Genomic DNA, 22715 nt, shown 5'->3' with positions numbered 1-22715 from the left:
TTTAGCGGTTATAGAAGTCTTTACTTTCTGCTCTGTTTAGGTTGATTTAATTTAATTTAAAGGTTATAATAATTACTCATAAAAATAATCATGTACAGTATGCTCTCATTTCACTGCTATAGATGGCACATGCAAATGACTGGGGCGCAGTTTATTTCTTTTAATGTTTTATTATACTAGAATCCCAAGCTAACTAATTAGATACTGCACCATGAAAAAAATATTTTGGTTGCATAATTAGGAGCAGTTTCCTCTGGAGATTCTATAACATGAAATATCCAGCGCTCCACTGTATTTCTTCATTCTAAGATCTTTCGCCTCTTTATTCTACCACGCTGAAAAGAAAGTAAAAGCATAGTTCTTGTCTAACATAACACTTACGTCACTAGTCAGCTTGGTCATGTCCCTGGAATGAGTGATCTGAGGAGTTTCTGCAGACCCAATGTAATGGCCTTTCTCCGAGTTAAAGGTTTCTTTGTATTTGAGCTAAAAAAAAGAAGAAAAAAAAGGAAAAAATGAATAAATAGATAGATAGATTGATAGACAGACAGACAGACAGACAGATAGATAGATAGTCAGACAGACAGACAGACAGACAGACAGACAGACAGACAGACAGATAGGTCGATAGATAGATAGATAGATAGATAGATAGATAGATAGATAGATAGATAGATAGATAGATAGATAGATAGATAGATAGATAGAAAGATAGATAGATAGACAGACAGACAGACAGACAGACAGACAGATTTTTAATTAAGAATAATAAGCAATTCTATGTGGTGTAGATAATTGTAGCAATTTAGACTGCATTTGCACTGCTTTAATGACCCATATAAACTGAAATTATTATGCAGTTATAACCACAACCTTTATAAATGCTTTACTGCGATATGTTTATACATTAAAGCATGTTTACCTATATAATAAGGAGGAGAGGTTTTTATCTGGAATGCTATAACCTCCATATGTGTGATACTGGATAATAGACCTGAAAAATCCCATATGGCATTTTTATTTTATCAGAATCTTGGGGTTGAGCTGAAAACATGAGAATAATCAAATACACTGGCGCCTCATTGCCTCAGTGATGTCACTAGCTCTTAATAACTTGATATTAACTGCATATTGGTGCATATAACTTAATGAATATAACTGCATAACTGCATGTTGGTACAACCCACAATAAAAGCTGATTATGTACAATTGGAGCCCATTATGAAACTATTATATTGAGAAAACTCACATCACTTTGGTTGACAGCGTTGAGTTTGGCAAGCACAATTTCTGGGGGGTCAACCACATGAGAGAACCTGGCAAAGTTATCCTTTGCATCCTTCTTATAGGCTCTCTGTAATGAAAAGCAAGAGTGACATTATCATTCATGTTCAATACTTAGGTCAGCAACATACTGTTATTTCAGAGGCCTCACACGTGGTACTCTGTATCAAAGTGAGGAACTTTTGGCCAACAAAAGCTCTATTAGAACATCTACCACACCTTCATAAGTAACTGAGGCAAAAAAAAACATCCAACAGCACAGTGAGAGATTATACCAGAACACAGTGCACATATATACAGAGATCTGGATCTACATTAATTGACCAAGGAAGGCCAATGTTTTATTCAAGCCATTTATCGCCACAATGGTCCATGACCTCAACTATCACTATTTCCCAGTGTCTGGACAAGAGAGTCTTTTACCTTATTAATGGTTAGTCTTTGCTCACCACAGAAATATACAGAGTCATCTAATGTTAATAGTAATAATAATAATAATAATAATAATAATAATACTGTGTATACACACCTCATTCACCAGCTCTTGAGCCTTCCTCACTTTTTGATGTTCTACAGAGTCAAGTGGAATCCAGCCACATCCACGGATCCATTCCAGGTCAGATTTATAGATACTCTAGAACACAAAATGATGTTTATCACACAGCGCAATGCACAATTATATTTTGAGAACAGATCTAGAGAACACTTCTATTACTTACATCACTCTGCAGATCATAGGCCTTCCTGGCTTGTATGCAGTCATTCTGATCAGGGTGGCATGTCCATTGGTGAAGGTAATGGCGATAGTCAATACCACTGCTCAGTAGCTGCCCTTGCTTAGCTGTTTCAATTGATACCATGTCAAAAGGAATATTTATTTTAGATTTGTGTTTTTCATACAGCTTTTTGTACTCTCTGTCATTTTGGATCAGGTTGGCATGCTTGAACCACTTGAGTTTGGGATCGGCTTCTGCGTTTGGAACGCCAACATAGTGACCTCTTTGTTTGATGTAATCAGCTTTGTACTTCAGCTAAATAAAGCAGATATAAAATAATAACATGGTTAATAGTGTATTTTTAATTTCACTTTTAGATTTATTGTCACTATGGGGAGATGAGTGATAAAGTAATTCTAAACACAGTATAAGCTTTATTTCAGGTTTTTTTAAGAGCACCTGATATCTACATACAGTAAGATTAATTTCCTAAAATTGCCTTTAGGTGCAAAATGTGCACTGAACCACAGCAGCCAATGAGCAATTAGCGTATATATGTCTGCTTCATATTGTACAATAAAAGCTAGAGTCTGATTGGATGTATCCACTACATCGCATTTGCAACATACAGTGGATACCTATTGCAAATATCCTTAGTTTTCCTTGTTCAACTTAATAAGAGGTTCCCAAGCTGAGTCCTCAGGAGTCCACACAGTTCATGTTTTTCAGATCACCTGTGGATTTTGAAAATATGACAGTTGGTGATACACAGTGCACCTACAGGGTGACCTGGAAAACATGACCCGTTGGGTGTCCTTGAGGACCAAGTTTGAGCACCTCTGAATTAAATTGTCCACCCAGTATATATCAAGGTGGATACTGTACCTACAAGATTTTGTGCTGAACCATGGCAACAGAGCTTGGTAAATGACACCCATTATGTGCAGTTACATATTTTGTACAAATTCTACCAGGTAAGCAAATTCTTATGTGATATTTTATAGAAACAAAGTTATGTGGTTAAGAATGTGGTGATGAATCTGTAGACTCCAGCTCAGTTGAGTTTAGAAATTGGTTGTCTGTGCTCTGATTCTATTTTATATTTTAAACTACTACTGACTGACGTCCTGTTGCAGCAGGTTGCGTGTTTGCTCCGTAACAGTGTGGTTCTGCACACAAGACTTACCGTAGCTGAAACAAAATAAATAAATAAAACTCTACAATCTTTTATTTGATGTTCATTAATTATTAATACTATGTTTTAAACTACTATTTAATAATTTGTTGATTCATCGCGCCCTATGGGTGCTCTTCACACCGTCGTAAGGGGCAATGCCCCCTTAACCCTTGCACACCCTTATGGCGTGCAATATGTTTATTATATGGAGTTTTACCTCCAAGCATAATTGTGTGAGTGGTTAAATATTGCATGGACAAAGGGCGTGCGATGGTTAAGGGGTCGTAGCCCCTTGCAACAGCGTGAACAGCGCACGCAGGGCCTGATGAATCACCTAGTAGGTGCTGTGCTTGGGGGAGTGGTGGGTGCGGGGGAGATGCGGATGGTGGAGGGGCTCCAGGGGAGATGCAGGTAGGGGAGGGGCTGGTGCGGTGGTGCCGTGGGTGGGGGAGGGGGTCCGGAGCCATCGCGGGTGGGGGAGGAGCGGTTGTGGGGGGTGCCACAGGTTGAGCAGGTGTGGTGGTGCCGCGGGTGGGGGAGGGGTGGGTGCGGGGGTCTGCGGGTGGGGCAGGGGGTTTGGAGCCCCCGTGGGTGGTGGAGGGGGTGTGTGGGGGGTACCGCGGCTGGGGCCTGGAGGTACTGCGAGTGGGGGAGGGGCGGGTAATGCTTCTCCTGCTTCTCCTCCTGGAAACAGCTAAGCACCTGTCCTCCCTTTGGCAGTGGCTGTCCCGGAGACTCGCACAGCAGCAAAGGAGCCAGTCACTATTGTTAGCACCAGTGCCCCAATGCGCTCGATTACAGGGAAGACGATGCACTCAATAAACTACAGCTCCCAGCAGCCCTTAGCGCCGGAATGCTCCTGCGCCAAGGGTTGCTGGTAGCTGTAGTTTATTTAGTGCGTCTACTTCCCTGTATTGCGGCGTGTTGGTACACTGGCGCTAACAATAGTGACTAGCTGGCAGATCTGACTGACTCGCTGAATCAATATAAAAGGTGAGTGCTGTGCAGTGTCAGTGACACTGCACACCCACTGCACTGCACAGCACTGTCACCTTTTACATTGATTCAGCGTCCAGACACTGCCCTCCGTGATATCACCCACTCCATCCGTTACATTAGCCATCTCAGGGCTTCCAGGCCGGCAGCCCAAGTGCTGTGTTGCAGAGTCAGGGCCTCTCGAGATCTGGGTGCGGCTGTGGAGGGGAGGCACTTCTGTGACATCACGCACAGAGGAGGTTCCGGGGCTCAGAGAGTATGCGGCGCAGGAAGGCCTTCCGCTGTGCCGCTTTCATACACATCTATGGCAGTGGCCGCAGCAGCTTTTGTTCCACCTGCACCGTGGCTAGGGAGTGGGGATTGTTGATGCCGGAGGGGGCAGGTGGACTGGCAGCAGGACATAGGACGCTGCAGTAAAAGGATTCCCCCCCCCCCCCTATCTACAGCGCAGAAACTTGCTGCAGATGCAATGGCATACCCTCCAACTGTACCTTTTTGGCAGGTAGAGTACCTTTTTTTATGGTCTGTACCGATTTTTGGCTCTCCAAACGTCCATTAAAAGTATAGGGAAAAGGGCGTGGCCACGCCACTGTACCCGTTGCCACGCCCCTTTTTCAAATTTGTACTGATTGTTATGTGTAAATTGTTGGAGGGTATGTTGCTGCAGATGCAGTGGGCCTATTTTGGGGTGTGGACCTGGAGCTGCAGCTACATAAGCCCCATTGTTAATCCTGCTCTGTGAACACACAGCAGCCAAAGGGCAAAACCTCCCATTGGATGTAACCTATGTGGGAGGGCATTTCTTGCCCAGTCAGCTGTGGGCTGGGTGTGATAGACCTGCTGCTAACCCAATGAGAGCTCCTAGCCACGCCCAGCGCTATACACACAGGCACAGAGTCACAGATCTGGGCTATTATATAGGAGATGGAGTAAAATGAAGGAAGACAAGTACCTACAGTATACTGTGTAATGAGTATCCTAAACACTCTCTGGTAAGCCTGTAATTACCTCGCTTGAAGCAATGGCGCTCTTCTTAGCATGCGTTATCTGTACTGCATCATGCGGCAGCAGGTATCCGGTGGCCTTTATATTCTCCCAACCTTCTTTGTACAGTTTCTAGAATATAAACACACACAGTACAATGTAAGTGGTATGTGGCTGCACAGGAGGTAAATACATGAACAGACAAAGTAATAACTACATGCAGATGTCTCTATGGGGAGGCCTTTACTGTATTTTCTAACTGCTAACCACCCATTTAGTCCAGGATCACAATGTACTGTTACTGGCTACTTGATAATACAACACAAAGTTGGACAGTAGCCATCAGAAATGTGCTGCTCCGAGAGGAGGGAGTGTATGTACTCCAGGAAGGGGGTGGGGTGCTACGAAATGACTATGTATACATTGTAATGACTCCCCACTTTATCTGTTATAAGTCATTCTGTAGCTGGCCTCCTTCTTAGATGACACTTGGTTGATTTTGTATGAGTGACTTGCGTTTTATTTCTCTTGTATAGAAGAGATGTGAAAAACAGAGGAGGGGAAACAATCAGTTAAAACGCCTGAGTTTAGTGATCTCCTGTAGCCTGAATCATAAATGGTATCTAGCACAAACATCATTGTCCAGTCATTGAGCAACTAGTTTTCCTAGCAGTTTAGCCACTGATAAGCTATAAAACTCCTATACTGACACTAAAAACTAAGCATAAAACAACAGAAAAGAGGATACATGGGGTACAAATCTACCAACTTAAGGATCACAAAATACATACGTTGTTAACATTCTTGGCTGCCTCCCGTGCCGTTATCAGCAATGGGGAATCATTCACAACTGTGTACTTTGTCTTAATGTTGTTCCAAGCTTCATGATATTTAATCTGGAAAAAAAAAAAAGATAATAACAGTGAATACTTAGGTATGAACAAACCAAGAAAATTTGGAAATTACTGATAAACATTTTGCATATCTGTCAGCTGCTTATGGAACAGACCGGAAGTAAATCTAATTGTCTCACTGAGACCTTTAAAAACTATTTTTAAGACTCAGTGCACCTTCCTGAGCAACTAATTTTATACCCAATGACCACTTGGTATACGTAATACGCAGTGCACATTGCAACAGCAAATGGTCAATTATCTATTTATCATCAAATATTCTATATAATATAAATTAGGAGAAGATATTACACACTATCAGCAATGTGGAGCAACAGCCAGCATCACCCACGTTATCAGATAAAGCTGTATCACTAGGCTGTAGTCTGAGGAACACACATATCATGGAATACTTACATCGCTCAGAATCTCTGCACCTTGCTTAGCCGAGACATAATCCACTCTGTCGGTGACTGGCGTAAAGCTGAGAGTTTCTGGCTTAGTTCTATATTTGTTCTGCAAATGAAATGATAGAAAAAAATGTTATGTGATAACATCATGGACAAATCTTCCATCAAGCAGGTGAAAAGTCTAATGAATATAAATATATATATATTTAATAATAGAAATTATAAACTGTACCTCGCTCAAGATATCTTGTGCAAACTTAACCCTCTTGACGTCATAAGACTCATTTGGCATCCATCCAACACCACGCAGCCATTCCAGATCTGACTTGTAGAGAGCCTGCAGGTACAGCAAATAAAATGTAATGTGGTTAGAAAGCTTTGAAATAAGTTTCTGATTGGAGGTAACACTACACTGGTATCTTGTCTATACTCTGGACAGAAACAGCACTCAGCCGTCCAAGTCTCATAGATATCTCCCTTGCTTTTGTCATAATTAACTACCTCCATGTTTTTGAAATATACAGTAAAGTCCTTTTTTGGCTTTAATCCTCTCAATCAGAATTGCTTCTTCTCAGATTATTTCTTCCCAATATCTCCATATGATTTGGTTCCACAAGGCTCAGCCTTGGTCCCCTATTAGCTCGACATACATATAATATACAGTGGATACAACCTTTCTTCCCCACCCTTAAAAGGTAACAACACAATTGCTTTTTTAGGTTTATGTTTCCTAATGAATATTTCTCAGTAGATTTATTTACTTGTTTTACCTCTTTTACAGATTAAAGATGATCCTACATAAAGAAATAGACCAAAAAAGGAGCAAATGTTTTCCCTTATCACAGACTTGCTGTCGAACCCGTTCTTCGCACGGGAGTTTATGATTTTCACGGTTTTAAATATAAATGAGTGTTAATAATTTGGTAGATCTCTAGAGTTGTAAATTTGAGACGTGTTAATGTACATAAATATTAATCCATAGTTCTTGGCGTTACCCGAGGAGCACCTGTAGCAGGTACGGTAAAAAGTGACAGGACCATTTTTGTAGTTTATTGAATTCTACACACTGGAGGTACAATCCAAATTTTGATCCGATTGTCCATTTGGGCGTTATTGTTCACGCAACGCAAGCCATGCATCGGTAATGATGTCATTATGTCAACCGCCTTTTCATCCCCTTAGAGGAGGTTTATTAAAATTCTAATTACGTAGTTTTCCTATTTCCCACCTGCAGAATACCTACAGTATGTTAAATTTCATCTTCCTAACATATGGGGAAGTAAGCGAATTAGTGATGAGTGAGTGAGTGAGTGAGGGCTTTCGCATTTATATACAGTATATAGATTTCCCTTTGCTCTCAGGATATGCAACATAGTTATACCCACTTTAAATGAGGAGATGATGGCAGCTTTCAGCCAGCAAAAGTTGAGGCTATAGCCCTAATGTACATACCCAATCATCATTTTCAATGAATATATGGCTTTAAATAGTATTTGAATTTGGTTAAGGTTCCAATTCAGTAATAACATTGTTTTATAAATACTGTGATGGTTCTCTGTGAGGATCCGCTGAAATGGTCACAATGCAATGATGTGAGTCTCCAGAAACTTACGTCACTCTGAAGGTCATAGGCCTTTCTTGCTTGGATGACATCATTCTGGTCCGGAAGGCAGGTCCACTGGTGCAGATAGCGACGGTAATCAATGTCGCTGACCAGTGTCTGGCACTGCTTGGCTGAGAGGATGGACACCATATCTACAGGCAGGTTCACCTTCGTCTTTGTCTTCTCAAAGTCTTTCTTGTATAATAGATCACTTGGAAGTTTAGATGCCTTCAGGGACCATGCCAGTTTGCGGTCATCATGAGCGGTGGGAGTTCCAACGTAATGACCTTTTTGTTTTTCATGCGTTAGCTTGTATTTATACTGTAGAATGTAATGGAAATAAGATGAATACAACAGGCGAACATTATATTTGTTTTATGGTAATGGATTTAACATACAAAGAATATGGAGACAGAAATGCATCAATTCCGGGTTGAACTGAATATTACTAATAAGAATACCATGATATAAAAAGAAATAAGTTGGATAAATGAACGTTGCAACTTAGAGAGACATGCTTTGCACATGTTGCTGTGTTTTTTGATTGACAACAGTTTGTTAGTAGCTACAGCCACTTCATCTATAATAAGAATAGACACTGTAGTAAAACATGACCCCAATGCTTTGTAATCATGGCTATTCCTAAAAGGAACTTGCAACATCGACATTAATACAGTGTTATGATACAAAAGTGATGTCATAACTTCTGAGCAGTGAGAACATCTATGAACACTTACATTATCATGCAAATGACAAGTCATCTCCGATTTCTATGACCTGTATAAAAGCACTCAGCCTGCAGTCTGCAGGGTTATACAGGGTTACAGAACCCTTCTATGGCTTAAAATAGGCATATAATTTACAGTAGGGAATGAATTACTCCATAAATATGTTACATTATGATATTACCAGTTACTATATACTGTATAAGAGTATATTTTGAAGTTGACATTGTACTTATGTACTATATAGTGTATACATTAGGTAAGCTGTACTTACATCACTTGCAATCTCCCTGGAAGCCTTGGCTGCTTTAATGGCAATAGCGTCAGATTTGAGATCATAGATCATTTTCACCTTATCCCAACTTTCTCTGTAGCGTTTCTAAAATGGAAACATGAGAATAAAAATCACAGAAGGACAAAACAACAGATCACAACTGCACTTAGAAATGTTACCATGTACATTTAGATAGTTATATATTTAGTGGAATTTGGTGAGATGTGTCATCAGTTTGTATCTGATTCATTGCTGTTTTTCTTATGTTAGGGTGTCCGCATAATAATAACAACTTCTAGCACTTCAACTTAAAATGAGTGGGGAAAAACAGTTGGGTTCGGCTTGGATTGGAAGTTTGAAGTATTTATGGCTGATATCCATATAACGGGGGTGGTCTTCAGTTTGCCGGCTGTCGGGATACCGGCGCACAGTATATCGGCGCCGGAATCCTGACAGCCGGCATACCGACACTTTTTCTCCCTCTTGGGGGTCCACGACCCCCCTGGAGGGACAATAAATAGTGTGCCATCGTGCCCGCAGCGAGCCCACAAGTGGCTCATTTGCGCTCGCCACGCTGTCGGTATGCCGGCGGTCGGCCTCCCGGCGCCGGTATGCTGGTCACTGGGAGCCCAGTCGCCGGCATGCTGGTCACCGGGAGCCCAGCCGCCGGCATACAATACTACACCCATATTACGGTATATCCAAGAGCTTGCTTACATTCATTTTCATTATGTAGTCTACAATTTGAGTTCACTATCAAAATATGATTCCTTTTACTAGTATATTACTCGGTAGCAAAGATCAGGAATAAAGGGACTTTGTATAATGGTTTATAAATTCATAGAGCAGATGTATAAAACAGTGAAACGAGTGGAGAAGTGTGCCAGGGGGGAAGTTGCCCATGGTAACCAATCAGCTTTGAAGTAACATTTATCAAGTGAATTCTATAAAATGATACGAACAGTAGCAGCTGATTGGTTACCATGTGCAACTCCTCCACTGGCACACTTCTCCACTCTTTTCACTGCTTCACTACTTCATACTGTACATCTACTTCTACTACCATGTTCTGTGTCCCAACCCACAGTATAAGAGCCGCTATCTGATAGGTATATAATATGCTATTTGATAGGTATATAATATATACACTTATAATAGTATAATTATTAGCAGTATTTCACTTTGGGTACAAAAACAACCAAACAAATTGAGATCTCTGTCAGTTACAATGGATAACTCCAGTAAATTAAATGATCAAAATGAATGCATCTGTGTATGAAAATGTATATTTAAGTGACAAGTCTTTAGGATTCCTCTGTAAATGCTGAATATAAACAAGAATTAACTGATCCCTGTACACAGCATTTGCAGAAATGTGACATAACAGTGACATCGCACACTAGCATTGATTGAGTTGCATAACATCACAGTATACATATTTTTTCTACACACACTGGACCTGCCGTGCATAAAAGGGAGGTATTTCGAGCATGTAATGGGAAATCAGAGCGGATAATAGATTACATTAATCTAGGCAGCAAACATTAGCAAATTCAAGTTTATTTTGTTCTGTCATGGAATCCGACCCTCAGGGCCATAATTAGGGGTCAGCACCATTGTTGCCCTGTGGCATCTGCATTTAGCATGCAGGGTGACTGGTTGGCATGCAGGGTGAAGGCACTCTGTATTCTATAAAGGCGCAACCTGAAGCTACTGTTGGATGTTCCGAGTTCTCAGCTTCCACCTAGTCATTGCAGCAAGCCACCAGAGCTACCTGGAGCTCAGCTTCTCCTCTTGGTGCTTGCAGCCCTGTCCCCTCATAAGGATAAGAAAAAACATATAGACGCTTACCCCGCTGACATTTATAGCATTATTTCTTGACAGTTCGATTTCAGGAGTATCCGGCATGATGTGGATGGTCCTCTTGTCTTGTTCCCAGGCTTCTTTGTATTTGCTCTTCAAAAAAGAAATGTATCCTGTTACAAGACCTGAATTTTCAGAAATTGTGAAATAATTAGTATAAATCCACAGTGGCTGAGTCAAGTCAACTTACTGCACTGATTTGGTCGGCATTGACCTTTGCCAGGACAACTGATGGAAGATCTACGATGCTGGTAAATTTAATGTTGCTGGCTGGTTGACGGTACAGACGTTCATTTAATATGTCTTGGGCATTCTTTACTTTCTTAACTTCCACCGACTCATTGGGCATCCACCCACATCCACGAATCCATTCAAGATCAGACTTGTAGATATTCTAGAACAACAAAGAGTGATGTTGGAGATATAAAAGTATTGAATATGAATCTTAGAGAAATCTTCGGTGGTCAAAATACTTTATTCAGTTTAATTTCCATGGCCAAAGTTGCAAGTAAATAACAGTTGCTGTAGGTTGAAGGTCTTGTGGTGCTTCCAAGAAGGCCCAATGTATAGGGTTATATTACAATAAGGCTAATTTTATTGTATAAAGAAATATGACTACATACAATATAATACCATCATTTAATAAAGGAAAGTAGAACCAATTGCCATGTAATGGTTGCAGTCATGCAGGAAATTGTCAGCATTCTATGAAATACCCAGACTGAAGGGCAAGCAAATCCAAACTTGTGGCTCAGTTCCTTATTTAAAGTAAACAAAGCACTACACTTTTATCTATTTTTTACTGTGCCAAAAAGTTGTGCAAGTACTAAAATGAGAATGATGTACAAAATAAATAAGGCAGCTAGCATTCTCACTGCCCTCCAAGCTCCCACTGACTTTAAAATCCCATGCGCATCCACCCGAGATTTTTGGCAATGGAAAAAGGTCCGACACTGGTCCCCGACCCTGCTCTTTACCAGGGCCGAAACTAGGATTTACGTCACCCGGGGCAAGGCAATAGTTTGCGCCCCATCCCCCGCCTCCCCCCCTCCCAAACAAAAAACAACAACAGTAAAACAAACTCTGTCAGACTAAAATATCAGATTACCAGGAAATTTGAAAAAGGTGATACTATTGGACAATATTCCCCTATGTGTCTCAAATGCCCTACAGTATGCATCACATGCCCTGCCAGCGTGTTCAACTACATGCTCCACTGTGTGTCCCCATACATTGCACTATGGCCCTCATTCCGAGTTGATCGCTCGCTAGCTGCTTTTAGCAGCATTGCACACGCTAGGCCGCCGCCCTCTGGGAGTGTATCTTAGCAGAATAGCGAACGAAAGATTAGCAGAACTGCTACTAAATAATTCTTTGCGGTTTCTGAGTAGCTCCGGACCTACTCACAGATTGCGATCAGCTCAGTCCGTTTAGTTCCTGGTTTGACGTCACAAACACGCCCTGCGTTTGGCCAGCAACTCCCCCGTTTCTCCAGACACTCCTGCGTTTTTCCCTGACATGCCTGTGGTTTTTAGCACACTCCCGGAAAACGTTCAGTTACCTCCAAGAAACGCCCCTTTCCTGTCAATCATTTACCGATCAGCAGTGCAACTGAAAAGCGCCGCAGGATGCACAGCAAAACTGCTAAGTTTTTAGTTAAATAACTAAGCGCATGCGCCCGGCGTGCCTTGCGCAATTAGCAACAAATCGCAGCATAGCGAAAATCGGCAACGATCGAACAACTCGGAATGACCCCCTATATCATAACACTTCATCACCACACTACATTCCCCTATCTACTGCACTACATCACTATACTACATCCCCTACACGCTGAACTACATCACTACACTACATGCCCCTATGCACTGCACTACATACCCTATATGCTACACTACATCACTACACTACATCCCCTTATATGCTACACCATGTCAGTGCACTACATGCCCCTATATACTGCAATACATTACTACACTACATGCCCTATATGGTACACTACATCACTACATTACATCCCCCTATAAGCTACACCAAATCCCTCCATCTGGGAGGCAAAGCGGAGCTTGATACTGCTAACTGAGAGCACAGTGCGCTTCTATAGCATGTACAGTGCACCGCACGCTAGTCGCAGCACTGCGTGGCAAAGAAGACAGTTTAAGACAGTAGCCGGCATAGAAGAGATCCCAGGTACTGGAGCTCACTTGCACAGCGTTGGAGCCAGCTGTGGGCAGACAGGTGGGTCAGAGACATTGCCAAGGGTGCTGTCTGCTGCCTCACTGGAGCAGCACAGCACAGCACTGCCGGTAAAAAAAAAAACCCTGTTCCTCTGTAACTTCTTGGCACCCCCTCAAATCCTGCACCCGGGGCGCATGCCCCCTTAGGGGCCCCCCCTAGTTACGGCCCTGTCTTTACCCAGGTCGGGCTGAGGAGCTGGGAATTTGCCGGGTGATTAGCCTGGCAATTTCTCAAGTCTGCAGTAGAAAAGGGGTATTCGTGGCACCAGCTTTATACCATTTGCATAATAGATACAAATTGAATTAACCAGTTATGCACTACTCAATTGCTATGTCCCCCCCCATCCCAAAAACACTATAATCCTCCTCATCCAACCCCCCTTATCAGACTCATTAATATAAGATATACAATAATTGGGCTACGGGAAAGCATATAGGAATATAATAAAGGAGGAGCTTGGGATTACAAGAATAGGTCATTTAATGAGTAAAGCTAATAAATATTTTAATTTAGAATATCATTTTTTTTACATTTATAATGTTCTATTGATTCTAGTCATTTCTATACACATGCTTTCTAACACATCTAAATTTGAATCCGTCATCACCTCCACTCCACAGAAACTGCCATCACTAAAGTCAGCAATGACCTTCTTGCTGCCAAATCCAAGGGCCACTACTCTATGATCGTTCTCATTGTCCTCTCTGCTGCTTCTGACACTGTGGACCACCCCCTCCTTCTGCAAATCCTTCAATCCCTCAGTATGTGTGATACTGCCCTCTCCTGGCTGTCCTCCTATCTCTCTGACCATTTTTTCTTTGTCTCCTCTCATGATTCCACTTCTTCTTCACTTCCACTACCAGTAGGTGTCCCCCAAGGTACTGTTCTTGGATCTCTTCTATTCTCCCTCATTAGGTGGCTCCATTGGCCTTCAATATCATCGCTTTTATGAGGACACTCAGATCTACCTATCCTCCCCTGTCCTTTCCCCTTCTTCCTCACTCGTATCTCCAGCTGTCTCTCTGCTATTTCCTCCTGGATGTCCCAGCACTTACACTTAGCATGTCTAAGACTGAGCTCATTATCTTCCCACCCTCCCAAATAACCTCACCTCCCTTAATTTCACTACATATTGACAGCACCACCATCTCCTCTAGCCTGCAAGTTTGCTGTCTTGAAGATATCCTTGACTCCTCCCTCTCCTTCAAACCTCACATTCACTGCCTTTCACAGGCCTACCATTTCCATCTCAGAAATATCTCCAGGACCATTTATCACCCTGGAGGCAACAAAGACCCTCATCCACTCTCTGGTCATTTCCACACTGGACTACTGTAACCTCCTCTTACCTGGCCTCATTGTCTCCCACTCCAATCTGTCCTCAGTGCTGCTGCCTGGAACATCTTCCTCTTCAAATGCACCACATCTGCCTTCCCTCTTCTACATGTTCTTCACTATCTCCACTTCCCCTTCTGAGCCCAATTCAAACTCCCCACACTCATTTACATAGACCTCATCTCCCCTCACACTCCCACCCACCCACTGTGCTCTACATCTGAATGCTGTCTCTCCTCCCAACTGATTACTTCCTCCCACCACTGGAACTCTCTACCTATACAAAATGTCAAATTGGCTCTCAAGACCTACTTCTTTATCATACCTTTCCAGTTCTTATCCTAACCTTGCAGCTCCATGCTCCTTGGTCACTGTCTATCCACTCTGTGTCACCCCTGTGTGTCTCCTACTACCCTATAGACTATAGGTTCTCACAAGTAGGGCCCTCTTCCCACTTATGCTATTCCTTCCCTCACTTATACCATCATCTCCTTCACACTGCCTGCAAACAACAGCACCAAACCCCACAGCTCATTTGGGTATTATGACTGCTGCAGCAATGTTTATAAACCTTTACCATGTTCTTCAGTGTATTGTACTGTAAGTCACTTTCATTTTGTTTTGTAACTATTGTTTATATGTATGTGCGTTTTAATGCAGTGCAGTGCACCTGTGGTGCCACATAATAAATGATGATGATGATGATGATGATTATTATTATTATTATTATTATTATTAAATGAAGTTATTGGTCTAAGGGGCATCACCAACTGATATCTATCCTTAATGAAATATTTGAGAACGAGAGGAGCTATTTATATACTCACATCACTCTGCAATTCATATGCTTTCTTGGCCTGAATGCAGTCATTCTGATCGGGGTGGCATGTCCATTGGTGCAGGTAATGGCGGTAATCTATTTCAGTGGCAGCTGCCTGGTTTTGCTTGGCTGTTTGAATGGACACCATATCCACTGGAATATGAATCTTGGTCTTTGTTTTTTCATAATCCTTTTTGTATAACAAGTCACTTGGAAGCTTGCCGGCTTTAATCAACCACATCAGTTTAGGGTCGTCCTTGGCAGAGGGGGCTCCAATGTAGTGACCCTTCTGCTTCTCATGGGCGGTTTTATATTTGTACTACAATCAGAAAGTAAACACATATTAATCATAACAAGCTTCTATCAATATGACAACACTAACAACATTTACAGCAAAAGTATTGGGTTACAAAATGACAGGATAGGAGGTGAGCATTGTAACTGTAATTGTAATTTAAGTGTAATCTCTCCAGCTCTGCAGTAATCTGTTAGGACCACTTTGGTGGTAGGGTTTATACTGTATACCTTATCTTCCCCAACCATTGCCAGTGCTATCCACCAATCAACACATTAATCTAATATAGTAATACATACTTTATACTAATAACACACGTGTCATTCTGTAGCCAACAATATACCTCCAAGATGCCAAAAGGTGTGAGATTGATTGGAAAATGGGTGTGACCACAGTGTTTTCAGGTTTTACACAGGTGGATCAGGATTTGTTTGTTTTTTTTTGCATTGGAGCACGCCATCATTTGTCCCGATTTTCCCATTGTTAATGGTGTGAGGTATGGCCAATATCCCATGCAGTAACTTATACTATTGCAATATACAGTACAATGTTTAAGCATATTGTATATTGAGCCTTACATCACTGGCGATGTCTCTGGAAGCCCTCGCACTACGGATTGGGATAGAATCTGCTCTTATATCATACGTATTCTTGGACTTGTCCCAGTCCTTCCTGTACAGTTTCTGTAGGACACAAATTAGAAGCAATCAGGCACACAGGCATTTCATTTCTTTAAATGTCTAAAAACATGACGTTCCATCCACTAGGACACATGGCTTTCAGTAAACTACAATATGTGTCTGCAGTTTTTGGCATCCATTTTATAAATATATACAAAATACATTTCTTGTACTATCATATTTCCCTCATTACATTCTCAGGTCCACAGACTGTATACCGAACATATGCATATAATTCCCTTACACTGAGAATGACTGATATCTTGTGGCTGCATCGACTTCAAGAATTACTATAAATACATGTGAACTATAGATTCTGAATGGGAGAAAACATCTTAGTAATCAGAATAAATGAAATTCCTCTGAATTGGAATATAATAATGCATGATAGAACATATAGATTGGATTATTTGTAAGCAAAATATTGGTGCTTAATTCATAAAAATATTTTGTTAAACATGGAAACTATTTATTAAAATGTCAAAAAGTGTTTTATGGAAAAATAGTTTGCTGCATCTCTCTCTCTCTCTCTCTCCACAAGCACACACACACACGCACATACATACACATATATAGTAATTATCAGGGGGATATGTACTAAGCCTTGAAGTGTGATAAAGTGGCAATAGATAAAATACTAGTACTTTATCTCTCTCCAAGGCTTAGTACATCTCCCCCCATAGTTTGTAAAGGTTTAAATAAGACACATATCCATTAAGTAAAGTTTACCCCTTCATACACTGACCTCGTAGATACAAAGGAAAGCAATACTGCTAGTATTACAGCTGCCACACTAAGAATAGTTTATATATTTGTCCCATCCTCCTCCTCTGGGGTCTAAGTTATATTGTTACATTAATGCAACAAGACAAAAGTACGGCGAGACTGGTCATTAGCTATAATACATTCTATTATCTCTATTAGTTGTTCGGAATCTTTGAGATAGACTTACCTCGCTGATGTTTGCGGCATTGACCTTGGACTGGACCATCTGTGGCGTGTCCGAAGGGAGGCTGAACTTTGTTTTCTCTTTGTCCCATGCATCTCTGTACAAATGCTAACCACGAGAAAGAGACACAAACATACAATTATTTATTCCACATTAATCAAAATGAATAATGGGAACACAACACAATATTTCAATAAGTGATTATCACTGAAACAGACATTATGGTATATAATACATTTTTCAGGTACTGTACTTAAGACCATTTTTAGGGCAAGGCTGACACATGTCTTTTCTTGGGCATCCAAACATCATTGTGCTTACAATAATAGATCTTATTCATTTAAAATGTTTATAGAACAACTTATCCTAGTCAGGAGCACTTTATTTTTTTCCATGCCTGGCTAAAACAGTTTTTGTACATCAACACCATTGGTTTATCTTGTTTTGTGTACAAGCCTATTGGTAAAATAATTTACTCAAAAGAACAAAAGTTATAATTATTACAAATTTACACTTTAAAGTTAACACTAAGTTAAAATAAGCATTACGTTTTTGTGATGATGAATGGACAATGGCCATAAATTTCAAGGTTCATTATCAGAGCATAATTAAAGAAACAGAGTACTACTCACACCACTGATTTGAAGAGCATTGGTCTTGGCCAGTACAATTTCAGGACCATCAACGATACTGGTGAATTTCATGGTGGTTGGATGCTGACGATACTGATGCTCACTGAGGATTTCCTGCGCTTTCTTCACTTTGAGTACTTCCAGGGAGTCATTGGGAAACCAGCCACAGCCACGGATCCATTCCATGTCAGACTTATATATCCACTGTTGACAAGATGGCACACATCAGGGATGGTATGGAAAGGGTCATGTAGGGTTGATAATAAAGCAAAGTTCCAAGAAATTGCAGTTATCACCATTGTAAAATGACTGGGCACCCTTCTCATCTGCATTTCATAAAATCATTTATGATCATCACATCAATTCCGCCCACAATCTTCCTGCATCAGTTTAACAATGGCCGCAGATCCATATTCTTGTCCTTGCTCTAACTTTCATCATGTGTCTTCCTGTTTGCCTCCATTTCCCCTCCCCACATTATGGCTTTGCCCCCTATCACATGCTTCTGTGATGATATGTTGGCTACTGGCACGTCTATACTCCCATTCCAAAACAGGATACAGGGATAAATAAGATATAAAAAGTCATAATGATGTTCAGATACTAAACCAAAAAAATTCCCTAGCGCTTGTATAGTCAACTATCCTGCTCGTTTTATCATATGTATTATAAATAAAAATTATTAATACTAAGCTGCTCCCAAATGGTACTTACTGAAATACCAGCTATAGATTGAAAATACAAAAAGGATATAAATATATCAGGAAGCGCTTCCTGATATATTTATATCCTTTTTGTATTTTTGTTCAGATACTAGTCTAGCAAACGAGAAAAAAAATATATACATACTAGTACAAATGCAATATTGAAGTCATTCAGACCCGATCGCACGCTAGCTTTTTTAGCAGCGGTGCAGTCGGGTCTGAACTGCGCATGCACCGCAATGCCCAGGCGCGACGTCCGCCAGTGACGGGCATCACCAGACAGTGACGGATTTTACGAAGAAAGCGATCGCACGAAGATTGACAGGAAGAGGCCGTTTGTGGCTGTCAACTGACCGTTTTCAGGGAGTACCAAACATTTGTTTGTGCAGCTCTCTGCACATCCGTTCACACCCCTGCACAGCGATTACCCCCTCCCCTGTAGGCTGCAACTACCTGATCGCAGCACTGCAAAAAAAACGCCTGCGTACGATCAGGTCTGAATCACCCTCATAATACTAAAATACAAAATTATGGGACATATAACATACATCACTGCGCAAGTCATAAGCTTTCCTTGCTTGGATAACATCATTCTGGTCTGGCAGACATGTCCATTGGTGAAGGTGGTGACGGTAGTCAATGTCGCTGACCAATTTCTGGCAGTTCTTGGCCAACACAACAGATAACATTTCCACTGGGCTGTTGTACTTGGTCTTTAACTTCTCAAAGTCCTTCTTGTACTCCCGGTCACTCTGGATCTTGGCGACATGCATGGCCCACACGGATTTAGGATCATCCTTCAGACTTCTGAACCCAACGTGATGACCTTGTTGCTTGCGGTACGCTGCTTTGTATTTATACTACAAAAAATCCAAAGACGAAAAAAGCATTACAAATAGATATATCTATTACATCATAAGCGTCCATCATATTACAAAGCTTTATGATTTATAAGCATTTACAGTCTCAATTAGTTTAACATACATCACTAGCAATGTCTCTGGATGCTCTGGCACTCTTGATGGCAATGGTGTCAGATCGTATATCATATCCTTTCTGCTTAGAATCCTCCCAGCCTTGCTGGTATTGTTTCTGTAAGACAAAAATGATAGTTCATTAATGATCCTCATGTGGACTAATCTGGTTCTTTGGAAATGGTATAAGTCCTTCAGTAAATTGTTAGACCATGGATATTGATTGGAATATACTCTATGCTGAAGACCAGGAATACGAGAAGAGGAAAACATCTTAGACTTGCTTTGGCCAAAGAGTGTGAGGAATATTTTTATTTTATATATTTGGTAAAATTGATGGTGAAAAGTGAATAAAATAAGTGTATGGTCATTCTTGAAGACTTTTGCAATTACCAAACACTCGCTCTCTATATTGGAGATTTATGTAATAGACTACAGGAACCAACATAATATTTGTGAGTTTGCTGCTAAAATTAAAGCAGCAGCCAGTTATAAGGAAAATCCAGCCTAATAACGGATTGCTAATTTAAATTTAGTGGAGAACTCAATGAAATCTCACTGGATCCTTCATCTTGGAACCTATTAGATAACTCCCAGTATGTAATTGTATTCATTTCCCAGCAACTAATTCTAAAGGTCCATGTACTCACATTGCTAATTTGAATAGCGTTGAGCTTCGATTGCACCATCTGTGGAGTGTCAGAGGGCAAGTGGAATTGAGTCTTCTCCTTATCCCAGGCATCTCGGTAAATGCTCTGTTAACAAGATGATTACAAACAAAAACATAAAAAGAAGAATTTTAGGATATTATCAAGTTGCTAAAAACATCTAGAATTGTAAAGAAAAATAAAAAATGTCTCACATTGCTGATCTGATGAGCATTCAGTTTGGCCAAAACAATTTCTGGAGAATCAACAACACTGGTGAATTTGATGGTGTCTGGATGCTGACGGTACTGATGTTCACTAATGATTTCCTGCGCTTTCTTTACTTTGTTCACTTCCAGGGAGTCATTAGGAATCCATCCACAGCCACGGATCCATTCCAAATCAGACTTATATAGCCACTGGCAAAATACAAATTAAACAAGACTGTCATTGGTGGATCCAGAGTGGATGCTGCTCATGGTCTTCTCTGCTTATCCTCAAATACACATTTATATTTACTTATAATAAATAACTTACCTCAGCAAAAGACTTATTCAAATTATAATTGAACCATTGTGATGACCTTAAAATATCACTTACATTGGGGCTAATTCAGATCCCTGAAGGAACTGCGTCATAATGTTTGTACTTTGCACATGTGCAGGACTCATTATGCATGTGCGTGAACAGGTCCTGCGACACAGGGCGCAGTACAGCATCAGACTGTCGGTGGTCGACATTCTGATGCCATTTGGGGTTGGGGGGTGCGGAGATGGCCTTCGTATGTGAAAATGGAGGTATGTCACCGCAGTTTATGGGGAGGGAAGAGGTCACGAATATCCGTGATGTGTGGCTTGCGCGACCCCATGAGTGCCGCTAACTGCTCCGATGGTGTCGCAGTGATCTGATACTGCATCCTAGGATGCAGCTTGGGTCACTACTGCAGCAGGAGGTGTCTGCTTGTAATAGCCGCCGCTTGCTGCGTTTACATACAGAGCTATCACTGTTGCATCAGATGTGGCAGTGATAGCAACTTCAACCACAACTGAATTAGCCCCATTATTCGCATTGGGCATTTTGGTAAATGTAACAAACAGCAATCATGGCTTGCTTCTAGAGAGGGTCCGACCCATATCAGTGACTGCCTCATCCTAAGTCCATCTTCAGTGATGGCACACCTTGGTGCAGCAGAAATGTATATGCCCATCTCTTTAATTAGTTCATAATTTGCAATTATATTAAACATGGTATTGTGCAAAGAGAAAAAAACTATTCTCACAGTTTACATTACAATAACACCACTGTGGTATCTTTCCTTAAGATGAAATGTTGACAAGATACAAAACTCACATCACTGCGCAAGTCATAAGCTTTCCTTGCTTGGATAACATCATTCTGGTCTGGCAGACATGTCCATTGGTGGAGGTGGTGACGGTAGTCAATGTCGCTGACCAGTTTCTGGCAGTTCTTGGCCAACAAAACAGACAGCATTTCCACAGGGCTATTGTACTTGGTCTTTAACTTCTCAAAGTCCTTCTTGTACTCCCGGTCACTCTGGATCTTGGCGACATGCATGGCCCACACAGATTTGGGATCATCCTTCAGACTTCTGAACCCAACGTGATGTCCTTGTTGCTTGCGGTACGCTGCTTTGTATTTGTACTAGAAGAAAATAAAACCTTTTAATAATTAGCTTCTAAACTACATTTTGGGCTGGATGTAATGATGCGGTTTGGTGGCTGTGCTGGATGCTGGCTGAATTCTGACTTTTTTTAAAGGGGCAATCACTTAGAAGGCAAAACCATGCCTTTTAAGTGATTGCCCCTTTCAAAAAAGCGAGAGCTCGGCCGGCATCCCACATGAGCGCCAAACTCGGGCGTCATTACATCCGGTCCTATATTAATGCATATCAGACTAAGGGGGTATCCAATTAGCTCTAAAAAAATTGTCTGCGAAAAATAGTGGATTTTCGAGATTTGTTTTACATTAGCTTTGATTTTTTTCTTCACTCTATCCAATTTTTCCACTTTTTTGGGACAAATTTTTTTCTATTTTCATCCGAAAACACATTCAGTAGGATCCGGGATAAGTTCCAGGACTTATGTGTTTTCATGAATAAAATGGCTCTCTAAGTGCTGGTTATTTGGGGATTTTGTTTTGTGTGCCGGAGGCACGCAAAACAAAATCCCCTATACCTGCTGACATCATAGCTAATTGGATAGCCCTGGGGGAGGTAATTAGCCGTGGTAAATTACTGCTGCTAATTGGATACCGGTGATTGTCTGTAGTATCTGTTTTATAATGTTGAGTGCTGGTAAACTTGAAGGAAGGCTAATTTTTTTTTTATTTAGAATGACATGCACAGTAAATATGTAATTCAGGCTTCACAAGGTAATATACTGTAGCTAATGCTTAAATCAGTGCTGACACTTCCTATATTATTTGATTTGTACCAACTTTTTTGCGTGAGTTTAATTTTACATTTTTTCTTTTAATATGTGTTACTTTTACAACAT

General features: G+C 41.0%; 1 protein-coding gene across 20 annotated transcripts in view; it reads right to left on the bottom strand.

Moving 5' to 3' along the window:
- The window catches only part of NEB (nebulin), a 249685-nt gene that overhangs the window by 110157 nt on the left and 116813 nt on the right, over nt 1-22715 (bottom strand). For all 20 annotated transcript variants that reach the window (XM_063933546.1, XM_063933551.1, XM_063933563.1 and 17 more), the window contains exons 66-86: nt 21550-21861; nt 20415-20618; nt 20203-20307; nt 19563-19670; nt 19127-19438; nt 17875-18078; nt 17246-17350; nt 16192-16296; nt 15326-15637; nt 11116-11319; nt 10914-11018; nt 9063-9167; nt 8073-8384; nt 6693-6797; nt 6468-6566; nt 5949-6053; nt 5182-5289; nt 2004-2315; nt 1814-1918; nt 1250-1354; nt 382-486 (exon numbers count right to left, since the gene is read on the bottom strand). In XM_063933546.1, coding sequence (XP_063789616.1) covers nt 382-486; nt 1250-1354; nt 1814-1918; nt 2004-2315; nt 5182-5289; nt 5949-6053; nt 6468-6566; nt 6693-6797; nt 8073-8384; nt 9063-9167; nt 10914-11018; nt 11116-11319; nt 15326-15637; nt 16192-16296; nt 17246-17350; nt 17875-18078; nt 19127-19438; nt 19563-19670; nt 20203-20307; nt 20415-20618; nt 21550-21861 — 3537 coding nt within the window. The remainder of the gene's footprint in view (nt 1-381; nt 487-1249; nt 1355-1813; nt 1919-2003; nt 2316-5181; nt 5290-5948; nt 6054-6467; nt 6567-6692; nt 6798-8072; nt 8385-9062; nt 9168-10913; nt 11019-11115; nt 11320-15325; nt 15638-16191; nt 16297-17245; nt 17351-17874; nt 18079-19126; nt 19439-19562; nt 19671-20202; nt 20308-20414; nt 20619-21549; nt 21862-22715) is intronic.

Source organism: Pseudophryne corroboree, chromosome 7, assembly GCF_028390025.1.
Source record: "Pseudophryne corroboree isolate aPseCor3 chromosome 7, aPseCor3.hap2, whole genome shotgun sequence".
In the NCBI taxonomy this organism is placed as follows: domain Eukaryota; kingdom Metazoa; phylum Chordata; class Amphibia; order Anura; family Myobatrachidae; genus Pseudophryne; species Pseudophryne corroboree.
Note: the sequence above shows the minus strand (reverse complement) of the source record. Positions and strands in the feature narration are given on the sequence as shown.